The sequence below is a fragment of the Caretta caretta genome, chromosome 3 (genome assembly GCF_965140235.1).
Source record: "Caretta caretta isolate rCarCar2 chromosome 3, rCarCar1.hap1, whole genome shotgun sequence".
NCBI classification, from domain to species: domain Eukaryota; kingdom Metazoa; phylum Chordata; order Testudines; family Cheloniidae; genus Caretta; species Caretta caretta.
In genome coordinates, this window is record NC_134208.1 from 104,171,758 (window position 1) to 104,183,970 (window position 12,213).

The window sequence follows — 12,213 nt, forward strand, 5'->3', positions numbered from 1 at the left end:
GATTTAAAAAAAAAAAAAAACACCACAATACATTTTGCGTTCTTTTTATTTTACTTGAGATTGCGGAGCCTCTAGGATGCATGCAAGTCACATTTTCCAATTTTTCTCCATAACCATGAGGACTAGAAACTTACCGTACTTTAAAAAAAATGAAAATTTGTGATTTTAACATAATCACATGGATCCTGAAGCCTAAGAAAATATTACAAGACATACAATTAAATAACAAGAATTGCCAACACTGCCAGACACTTCCTCCCACAACTCTTTTCTATCAAAACATCCCTTATATATTTTTTAATATGTTTTGTACACAACAGTATGGCAATCTAAACCAATTTGTATTCTATTTTCATGCCAGATTTTGTGAGACAGTATTACATTACTAAATTCCAAATATAGTAAATTTTCTGCATTCCACAGGTACCTATACACTCCTTATGTATAACACACAGGGAAGTTCTCTTGAGTAAGGCGCCAGTACCCTCACACTGGGTGTATGTTTGTATCTGAGGTGATCCCGAGCCATAGGAGGAGCCAGAAGAAAAGTAAGAAAACCTTAAACCTGTAATCTCTCAAAATACAGGGAGCAGATGCAAAAGAGAAGTAACCTAAGTAGCAGTCTTGCAAGATAGGCAATGCACAACCAATTACTTAAGCTGAATAACCAAATTACACATCCAACGCTCCACAGAAATTCACATCCAAAGAGAAAAATACAGTGAAAGAAATGACTCTTTACCTGTATCTTTCATATAGTCTGGAATCTGGTACCTGGTTCTCCATTTTTATACAATGCTTGCTTTACAATGCATATTTCTGATAACTACGATGACGCTAACTCCCATTTCACATCTATGTAAGCAAGAGGAAAATCAGACCCTGGATGTCTTGCTGGGTGACTGTACTATTTCCATTTTTGCTGAATGGAAGAGCAACCAGTCTCCTTTCAAGATGACCCAAGAGGCCAAGGGAAATCAGCATCAATAACTCCCACTTGTGTTTCCCCAGCTTAGAAGTCATTAAATTTTTTTTCTGGAGTTTCTGCCAGGAAAAAAAGATGGTTACCTACCTTTCCTAACTGTGTTCTTTGAGATGTGTTGCTCGAGTCCATTCCAACAGGTGTGTGCGCGTGTGCTGCGTGCACAATCATCGGAAGTTTTTACCCTAGCAGTATCCGTTGGGTTGGCTGTGAAGCCCCCTGGAGTGGTGCCCTTGTGGCGGTGTATATAGGTCCCTGCCGACCTGCCACTTGCTCAGTTCCTTCTTGCCAGAATACTCCGACAGAGGGGAGGCATGCAGGATTTGGAATGGACATGAACAACACATCTTGAAGAACAACAGTTACGAAAGGTAGATAACAGTCTTTTCTTCTTCGAGTGATTGCTCATGTCCATTCCAATAGGTGACTCTCAAGCAAATTCAATGGAGGAGGGGCTGGAGTTCACCGCGTTGCTGATTGCAGTACTGCCCTGCCGAATGCTGCATCGTCCCTCGCCTGTTGGATGATGGCGTAGTGCGACATGAAGGTCTGGATGGAAGACCACGTTGATGCCTTACATGTATCCTGAATGGAGACTTGTGCGAGGAACACAGCGGAAGAGGCCTGCGCTCTTGTGGAGTGCACCATCAACACTGGGGCTAGGATCTTAGCCAGGTCATAGCATGTTCTGATGCAGGACATGATCCATGATGACATGCACTGGGATGAGATGGGAAGCCCTTTCATTCTCTCAGTGATTGCAATAAAAAGCGGTGGTGACTTAGGAAACAGCTTTGTGTGTTCAGTGTAGAAGGCTAGGGCACGCCTGTCGTTCAGGGAAGGGAGTGCTCACTCTTTGTTGCTGGCATGAGGTTTAGGAAAGAATACTGGTAGAAATATGTACTGGTTAATGTGAAATTGGGATACTACCTTAGGTAGGAATGCTGGCTGAGGGCATAGCTGCACTGTGTCCTTGTAAAAGACCATGTGGGGGGCTTGGAAGTCAGCGGTCTGAGCTTGGAGACCGTTCTGGCCAAGGTTATGGCCACCAGAAAGGCCACCGTTCAGGAAAGGTAGGCTAAGGGTCAGGTTGCCAGGGACTTGAAAGGAGGACCCATGAGTCCTGAAAGGACCAGGTTAAGATCCCACTGAGGAACGGGCTGTCTCACCTGGGGGTTAAGCCTATCCAAGCCCTTAAGAAACTGGCCCACTATGGGATTGCTAAAGACTGACTTGCCCAACACACCCAGTGGAAGGCTGAGATGGCCGCTAGGTGTACCTTCATAGACGATATCGCCCACCCCCATTGCTTCAGGTAAAAGAGGTAGTCTAGCACAAGGGGAATAGAGGCTTGCTGTGGGGAGGTACCTTTCTGTGGGGACCAAATGGAGAAACACTTCCACTTTGCCAGGTACATTGTGCGAGTGGAGGGCTTCCTGCTCCCCAACAGAACTTCCCCAACAGAGTCCGAGCACTGCAGTTCAAGGTGGTTCAGCCATGAGTTTGAGGGACTCCAGGTTGGGATGTTGTAGTTGGCCATGATCCTGCGTGATGAGATCCTGGAGCATAGGAAGGGCCACTGCCCTGTCCACTAATAGGTTCAGCAGCGTGGTGAACCAGTGCTGTCGGGGCCACACTGGTGCTATGAGGATGACTGAAGCCCTGTCCTGCCAGATATTGAGGAGGACCTTGTGTATGAGGGGGAAGGGTGGGAATGCATATAGCAGGTGACTCATCCATGGTAGGTGAAAGGCATCCTCTATGTGGCTGTGGTTCTGAGAGGAGCAGAAAAGCTGACACTTTCTGTTGCTCCGCATCGCAAACAGGTCCACGTGGGGATAGCTCCACCTCTGGAAGATTGAAAGGGCGATGTACACTCTGAGTGACCACTCGTGAGTGTTGAACAAGTGGCTGAGGTGGTCCGTTAGTTTGTTCTGTGCTCCCAGCAGATATGAAGCCTGTAGCTGGATGCAATGTGCGACGCAGAAGTCCCAGAGTCGGAGAGCTTCCTGGCACAGGGGAGGCGAGCAAGCACCACCCTATTTGTTTATATAGAACATCGCTGTGGTGTTATCCGTCAGTACTGAGACACATTTGCCCTGAAGATGGGCCTGGAATGTCTGGCAAACCAGGCAAACTGCTCTCAGCTCCCTAACGTTGAAATGCAGTGATAGTTCTGGTTGTGACCACATGCCTTGAGTTCTGATACTGCCCAGGTGCATTCCCCAGCCAGTCTGCGATGTGTCTGTGACCAGCGACAGTGAGGGCTGAGCTTTGGCGACGGGTACTCCTGCACAGACCACCTGAAGTTGAAGCTACCAGCTGAGGGACTCGAGAATCTTGGGCAGAAGGGTAACCAGTCTGTCCAGAGAGTCCCGGTTGGGTGTGTATACCCTCGCCAACCAAGCCTGGAGGGGGGCAAAGGTGCAACCTGGCGCGCTGCACTACGTACGTGCAGGCCACCATATGCCCTACAAGCTTCATGCAGTTTCTGGCCGTGGTAGCTGGGAACCAGTGGAGGCTGTCGATGATGTCCCTGATGCTTTGGAACTGGGACTTGGGTAGGGAGGCTCTTGCCTGAGTGGAGTCCAGGAGAGCCCCGATGAACTCTATCTTCTGAGCTGGGACCAGAGTAGACTTGGGCACACTCAGAATGAGCCCCAGCCTGCTGAAAGTGGTTTGTACCATGGCCACATGCTCCAGCACTTGCACTTGGGAATTGCCCTTGATGAGCCCATCATCCAGGTACGGGAAGACCTGTACCCGGCATTTGCGCAGGAAGGCTGCCACGACTGCCATGCACTTCGTGAACATGTGCGGGGCTGTTGAAAGTCCAAATGGTAGTACAGTGAACTGATAGTACAGGCCGCTGACTATGAATCTCAGGAATCTCCTGTGTGGCGAAATAATCGATATATGAAAGTACGCGTCGTTCAAGTTGAGGGTGGCATACCAGTCCCCCGAACCCAGGGAAGGAATGATGGTGGCCAGAGAGATCATACGAAACTTCAGCTTTCTTATGTATGTGTTGAGGTTTCACAGATCCAGGATAGGGCTGAGCCCACCCTTGGCCTTGGGGACGAGGAAATATCGGGAGTAGAATCCACTGCCCCTGAACTCCTGAGGAACCTCCTCTATTGTGCCCAGCGTGAGGAGCGACTGCACCTCCTGTAGCAGGAGTTGCTTGTGAGAGGGGTCCCTGAAGAGGACTGAGGAAGGTGGGTAGGGCCAGAATTGGATAGAATATCCCACCCCTACTGTGCTCAGGACCCAGCGATCTGAAGTAATCTGGGCCCAGGCATGGCAGAAGTGGGACAGACAATTCACAAAGGGAGGGCAAGGATCCAGGATTTGGGCTGGTGCTCTGTCCCCGGGCGCACCTTCAAAAGTTGGGTGTAGAGCTGGGGGGCTGCTTGGAGGAGCCTGGACTGCAGGGAACACCTCCTGTTGTTTCTGTCCCTCCTTCAATTATAGTCCTGCCTGGGGGGACCTGGATAGAATTGTGAGGGGGGCTTGGATTTGAAGGATTTTCTCTGGGGTGCCGGTGTGAATTCCCAGAGACTTGAGGGTTGCTCTTGAGTCCTTGAGACTGTGCAGTCTCGAGTCTGTTTTGTCAGCGAACAGCCCCTCACAGTCAAATGAGAAGTCCTGTATGCTATTCTGGACCTCTGCCAGGAGTCCCAAGACCTGTAGCAATGAGCTACGCCTCATTGTGATGCCTGTAGCCACGGTTCGCACCGCCGAGTCAGCTGAGTCCAGAGCAGCCTGGAGGGAGGTTCTAGCCACTACCCTGCCCTCTTCTGGGACTGCAGTGAATTCCTGTCAGGATTCCGGTGGAAGCAGTTCCTGAAATTTAGAGAGGGCATTCCACGAGTTGTACGCATAGCAGCTAAGTACCACCTGCTGGTTGGAAATTCGAAGCTGGAGCCCCCCCGGTCAAGTACACTTTTTGACCAAAGAGGTACAGCTTCTTAGCATCTTTATTCTTAGGGGTGGGCCCCGGCTGCCCCTGCCGCTCTTTGTGGTTTACTGCGTCCACTACCAAGGTCCCGGGTGGGTGGTGGGTGAAGAGGTGCTTGCACCCTTTCTGAGGGACAAAGTAACACCTCTCTACTCCTCTGGCCGTTGTTGGTATAGAGAGTGGGATTTGCCAGAGCACCTTCGTGGTGTTCTGAATGATTTTTATAAGTGGCAGTGCCACCTTGAAGGGACCCTCCAGGGCGAGTATGTCCACCATGCGATCTGAGTCTTCCACCACGTCCTCTGTCGTCAAGTTGAGGTTCTGGACCACCCTCCTAAGGAGGTCCTGGTGGGCTTTCATGTCCATCGCCAGAAGGGACATGGTAGTGCTCGCCACTGCCTCGTCCGGCGAGGAAGAAGACAAGGCTTGAAGTGGGATGAGGTCTTTCTGCCCCTCCGGTTTCCTGGTGACTTGCTCAGGGATATCCATCATTGCTGCTACTGGTGGTACAGGAGCCACCTTCACTGGTGTCGTCTCTGACCTTGCGCTCGATACGGGAGGCCTGGGGTCTGAACTCCATGATGGGTCCTCAGGAGCCCTGGACTGATATGGGGCAATGGACATCGCAGAAGGTGGGGCATGGGCAATGGAGACTACCGATGCTGCCCTGGAACCATGCCCGTGGCCCTAGTGGTAGGCCCAAGGTGTCCAAAAGGGCCATTGTAATGGTCCCTGCCACTGGGGAGGCCAGGACACCATCGGTAACGAGTGTTCCTCCACCTTACGGTACCAAGACCGGTGCCAGGATCTTGACCAGTATCGGCTATGTTGGGACACACATGACTCCACCTCTGATTCCGATAATAGTCTGAGCCCGACCAGGAAGGGGCAGATCCCGACGGTGTCAGGGAGCGGTACTGCATCAAGGTGGGCTTGCCCCGGTGCTGGATAGGAGGTGCCGCCATCAGTGCCGCAGACTGTACTGGAAGTGGTGCAGCAGCCGCTTCTTGCGTCGCCTGCACCTGAGCTGGTGCACGGGAACAGGAGGCCAGGGACTGTGCCGTCATGGCAATTAAGTCCCGCAAGGCCTCAAAAGGTGTCTGGTATGAAGGGGAGGTCCAGGTCCTCCTCCAACACTTGCCGGACTGGAGAATCCACCGACACTGGACTCAATGGACCCCTCTTCGAAGTTGGAGTCGACAGTGCTGGGACTGATGGACCAGCCTTCTGGTGTCCCAAAGAGGGATGCACCATGCTGGAGTTCCCTCCACTCTTCTTGGTGCGGGAGTGGCCCCATTCCGCCTTCTTCTTATGCGGCACTGGGGATAGTGATCGGTGCTGCAGCGATGAGCGCAGGGAAGGGTGCCAATGCTCCTTATTCGGGTCCTTCCTTGGTGCCGAGATGTCCTGCACCTAGGTCGGTGAGCTGTGCACCGAGGCCGCTGGTGCTGGCTCTTGAGCTAGTTGGGGCTGGAGAGCGGACTCCATCAAGAAGAGCTTGAGGTGATAGTCTCTCTCCCTCTTAGTTCTGGGCTTGAAGCCTCTGCAGATGGTGCACTTGTCTTGCAAATGACCCTCCTCCCAGGCACTTCAGACAAGTAGAGTAAGGATCCCCTCCGGGCATAGGCTTATCGCACCTAAAGTTTGCTTATGCATTCAGGTGCCATTTTCCTTTGATTTGCAAACAGGCTCTTCACTGCAACAGAGTACATATGTCGACTGTCTTCCTTTATCAATTAACTGTTACCTAACTCTTTTACACCTTCTGCCATTCTTTAGTTGGATAAGGAGCTTTCCTCTAATTAACCTCAGTCAGCCATTACATATATAATACCCTTGCCCCTGAACAAATGCATCTTGTCAGGATCCTGACAAGGGCAGTGGGGACCAAAGATAAGAGCAGGGCCAAATCTGAGGATGAGAGTAGTGGAGGAGTTTATGGTCAAGTTCCAGACCAGGGTTAATACCAAAGATCAGAGTCCAAGATAGGTTTCAGGGTCTGGGTCAGGAGGCAAGGTCGAAGCCAGGACTTTGAGAGCAGGAAGCAAAAATAGTTGTGGAAGTTACAGGAGATCCACACTGTTGTCTGGACGCTTTCTAGAATGCCCCTTAGATTTATATAGGGCAGGAAGCCAATCAGGAGCCATGAGGCTGCCGCCTGTTAGAGCCTGAGGGCAGGGACTTCTTGTGGTTTTTGCTTACAGCTAGTCATAGATAGTGTGTGAACCAGTTACAACTGCTGCTGTGTGGACGTGTTCCCCGCCTAGCAGCTCTGCAGGCCTGATTCAAGACCTGGTGGGCACTCTCTGCCGGCCCATATTTGTCTGGATGGACTGCCATAAGGTCGGGGCATGGATTTGGGATGCTGACTCCCAGGATTATCCTCTAGGGCGTAGTCCTCCAGCCTACAAGGTACCAGAGGGAGCTACATTTGATTTTCAATTCCAGTATTTCACAGACTTCATACTCGTTGTGCTCTTGAATCAGTTCCAAAGGAGGCAGTGGCTGGGCGCAGTGAGTGAAAGGGTTGTCAACGTAGATTTTTAGCAAGGATACGTGGAACACTGCGTAGTTATGAAGCCTCATGAACACTGGGTTGATTACCTGGCTGATGGAATGTGACCCAAGGTATTGGTAATCCAGTTATGACATAGCCAGCCAGTGCAGATGTGTTGGGCTGATATCCAGACTTTTTGCCTGATGGTGAATGCCAGGCCTTCCCTGCACTGGTGGTCAGCATACCACTTGTAATCTTCCTTGGCCTTGTCCATATGTGTCTTGAGTTCTTCTCGAACATCATGGATCAGACACACGCAGTCAGGGGCTACAGGATTGGTGGAGGTGACAGATGCAGCTGGGTGGAGATGGGGGTGGAGGCCTGAGGTTGCATAGAACGGATTCTGCATGGTGGATATATGATCAGCGTTGTTGTAAGCAAACTCTGTTTGGGGTAGGAAGCTCGACCAGTTCTCCTGATGGAAATTAATAAAGCACCACAAGTATTGTTCTAATACTTGATTGCTCATTCAGACTGACCATCAGTTTGTGGGGGATAAACAATGGATGTGTAAACACAGATCCTAAGCAATTGTAGGATTTTGTTCCAAAACCACAGCACGAACTGCAGACCCTTATCAATCGTGACTCGCTCTGGGATTCCATGGAGACAGATCAGTGTGCTTGTTAGACACAGGGAGCTTGACTATGAAGTCCAGGGTAATGGCTGCCCAAAGCCTGGATGGGGTCTCAGAAGGCATTAGGGCGTTGAGGAGTTTTGAGCGTGATATCGGAGCGCAGGTATATCTCACAGAAATCAATATACAAGTGGATTGTTGTGTGCATTCAGGGCCACCAGAAGGAGTGGATGGCCAAACAGAGAGTCTTGAAGCAACCCAAATGGCCTGCTAATAGCAAGTCATGACAGAACCATAGTACCTCTAACTGAGGGGGTTCTAGCGGAATGTACAAGTAGCCCTCGACAGAGAGCAAGCCATCCTGGACCTGGTGTTGCCCTTGGCTTGCTGCCTCAAATTCCTTGGGATGGGGATACTTCTCTGCAGCTGAGCGGCTCATGGACATGAAGTCCTGAGGAACTGCGGCATCCAGGAAGTTCGGGGGCTTAAGAATGGGGGGGCTCAGCACAGGGGGGCTCTTGGCTGGTGAGATATTCCCCTTTTTGGGACGAGGCATTGGCAGTCTTGTTCTGAGCTCCTGAGTGGTACATGATGGTGAAACTGAAGCGTGCAAAGAACAGGGCCCAGCGAAACTGCATCTGGTTAAGAGTCTTGGCTCAGCAGAGGTACTCTACATTTTTATGATCAAAGTAAACCTGTCCTGGGTACCAAGCACCCTCCAGATAGCAGCAACACTCTTCAAAAACTGCTTTGATGGCTAGAAGCTCCTTAACTAGATAATTCTGTTCAGCTGCAGTGAACTTCCATGAATAATACACGCAAAGCAAGAGTTGCTATTGGGGACCACCTCTTTGAGAGAGTATTGCCCTAATTGCCACATTGGAGGCATCAGTCCTGACAACAAAGGGTCATGTTGGGTTGGGATGAGCTAGGATTGGGGTGGGGATAAAGGTCATCTTGAGTAGGATGAATGCTCATTGGGCCTCCGGAGGCCAGCTGAAGGTGGTATTTTTAAGGAGAAGTGCTATTAATGGGGTGATGTAGCCTGAAAATCCAGAGATGAACAGCCTATAAAAGTTGGTGAACCCCAGGAAGTATTGTAACTCCTTGATACTTCGGGTGGGCATGAGGGGACGTTAATTTTGTGTGGAATATAGGTGACTTTGGGATTAAAACGACTGATGTTCCTCAAAATGAAAAATGTCTGAGAAATATCATCCAAGTTAGGTTATTACCTTGAAAATGGAAAGCATCTTTAAATTAACACTTAATATTGAATCTTAATGTATACATTCCGTGTATACGCAAAGGAAAAAACACAAGGGAAAGTGTTAATAGTTACATTAAAATGCTATAAGCATTTTATAAGAGAAAGTAGTAACATCTTAAAATACTGTAGTGGGCTTTGGTCTTAATTAATACATCTAATATCCTGAAACTACTGTAAATGTTACTTCCGTGGGTTTCAAATTAATATGATCCTTATTTGATTATAGTTCTTCAGCATTTAATGAGCATGGGAATCTATAATCTGCCTCAAGGAAAAACTGTGCCAGGCTGCACTTTATTGAATCCTACAATGTACAAACAGAAAACAGAAATGCAAACACAGCTGCCTCAGCAAAGCCTACAGGGATAAAGAAACTAAAAAAAAAGAAGATGAATTCAGAAGTATGTGAAATAAACCAACTCCTGAGATTAATCAAATACACAGCAAAACTATTTTGATCTATTTTGTCCTTATCTGGCAACATTTACTTTCTTTCTTTAAAGAATATCATTTCTATGCTATTATGACTTTATTTATAACATCACTAGAAAAAGGGTTAAAGAAAATATATTCAATCCCACCAAGTTTAACAGAAAGCTGCTAATTTATTTATAAATCCCTTCCCAAAAATGAGTCAATACTATAGATACTTTTAAGGGTTGCTGTAGCAGGAAAGCACTGATATACATATTGAATAATTCATAATTTTTCCTAATAATTGGCTGATATCTAGAATTAAATATGTATAAAATATGCAGACAATAATAGTCACCTAGCCACAGAGAAAAAGATGAATGCAAAACTATATTTTCAGCGTTGTTTTTCAAGAGAAGTCTTATTTATTATATCAGACAGATACAAAGACACATTAAAGGATTTTGTGAAGGAAAGGTCTAAATGAGATGGAAATAAAAGGTGGAACAGGTTCTGGGAATTAAGGGCACAATCTAATTTATGTCCCTTTCCGATGAACCCTCTGGAGGCCAGCAGCTGGCAAGCAATTACCATAGCACATTAGGTCAGGACATTTCGATTGCAGGCACCAGGGGGTTAACGTCCCAAGTGCAAGAGGCCCATTTTTTTTAGGGGCCACACACAAAGTGTTGAGAACATTACTTCTTCTACAACTAGTCCCTCCCTGGTATTTTAAAAAACATATACTTTAATGATTGTATAGTCGTAGTTAACTAAGTTTATAGAGTTTGGGGGTTCTTTTGTGTTCGGAAAAAAGGATCAGGACGGAGTATACATCATCACCAACCTATATGCACAATAAAAGAAATACACAGAAGATATTAGTGATTTCACTTTGGTTACCATGAGCCAACTGGTACAAACAGTGCTTGAAATAAGATATAGGTGAGTTAATGGTAAAAAACAGTTGCAATTGATCCAATAGCCAATTTTAAGTTACAACCACATTTTCCCCTCCTGACTTAGTACTGCCTATATTCCTGATAAATACCAAGAATACAGGAACGTAATTCTGACTTATTCATTTCTAAACAATTGAGAGAGAGAGAGAGAGCGAGAGAGCGCGAGAGAAGACGACTGTATTTTACCTTTTTTAAAAAAAAACCTCTGACCTCTATATCAACAACATGAGGTAAAAGCCTACACAGCCACGAAAGTTTCCTTAAAGATACCTCCTTTTATTCACAAAAGAAGAAGAAAGCTTTTCTACAAAGCAATTTGTGAAGAATGCCATTTTATAGTTTAACTTTATCAATTTTTTTAAATGCATAAATAGAATTCCTTACCGTCTGTAGTCTGACGGATGGTGTTCGGCTAAGAGGACTTCCTACTGGGCTGAAACTCCCTGTGAAAAGACAAAGCTGTGAATTTTTGCTTGTTACCCCGTTCTAATAAACCACTTTATTTTAATAACATTATGTTAGCAGGACATGTTTCAGAAAACTCTAATGAAAAGCAGCACCATCTTTCAGTTGCAACTACACATCCTTCAGTCAGGAACAGTTGGAGGGTTTATTTAACTAATAGACCTGACACAAGGTTAGTTAATCCAATATTTCCATTCAAATGATTTGGAGCAATAGCACAAGCAATGTCCACATGCCACCTCGTGCTTAGAACAGACACTATTATCTAAACTACACTGCCTTTCTTTTCATTGTATTTCTCAGTAACGCATACAAAGTTTTCAGTCAGAAATGATCACAAAACCTCTCAAAGGAATTACTTATTCTTTCAGATAAAATAAGGATGTCTATTCAGTATCTCCCTTTGATCATCTGACTTCCCACCACAACACATCTTGATATTTATTTTATTCACTCTTTATAAACTGCATTTGAAAAAGTGCTACTTGTAAATTTGTTCCTTTTGAAATTATTTCATCGGCTAAGCTCAAGAAAATACTTTCATCATCTATGGATTTATCTTTTTATTATTAGTTTCTTCTACTATATCTCTTCTAAGAAAACATCTTTAAAAGATAGAGATATCTGAAAATTGCTAAACATGACAATACTAAATGCTACAGCTTTGCTGAAAATATTTCATCTCTCTTTTTCCCAAGCAGGTAGAGCAGAGGCAAGCCAAATATCACAGAGTTAAGCTCACCATCTTTTTGCCATGAGAGACAAGGGTTCAAATCCTAGTTTAGGTTTCAAGTGAAAATGAGTTATGAGGTCTCACTCTAGTTTCCAACCACAAAACCCAACTCAATTTAGCACAACAGGGAATATCTGCTCATAAGGAGCCCAGAGTTTGAATAATGGGGATTTTTCAGGTTAAGATTCAGATGCATTGGCACAGATCCTTGGGAAACCTTGTACAACCTCCACCTGCACTATACCCGTGTGAAGCCAGTGGTATTATTCATATTCATAAGTGATTTGACTGT

The 12,213-nt window shown here is 46.6% G+C and overlaps 1 protein-coding gene across 10 annotated transcripts in view; it reads right to left on the minus strand.

The window, feature by feature from the left end:
• The window catches only part of AHI1 (Abelson helper integration site 1), a 200,642-nt gene that overhangs the window by 42,516 nt on the left and 145,913 nt on the right, over positions 1 to 12,213 (minus strand). For all 10 annotated transcript variants that reach the window (XM_075126766.1, XM_075126765.1, XM_075126764.1 and 7 more), the window contains one exon: positions 11,108 to 11,166. In XM_075126766.1, coding sequence (XP_074982867.1) covers positions 11,108 to 11,166 — 59 coding nt within the window. The remainder of the gene's footprint in view (positions 1 to 11,107; positions 11,167 to 12,213) is intronic.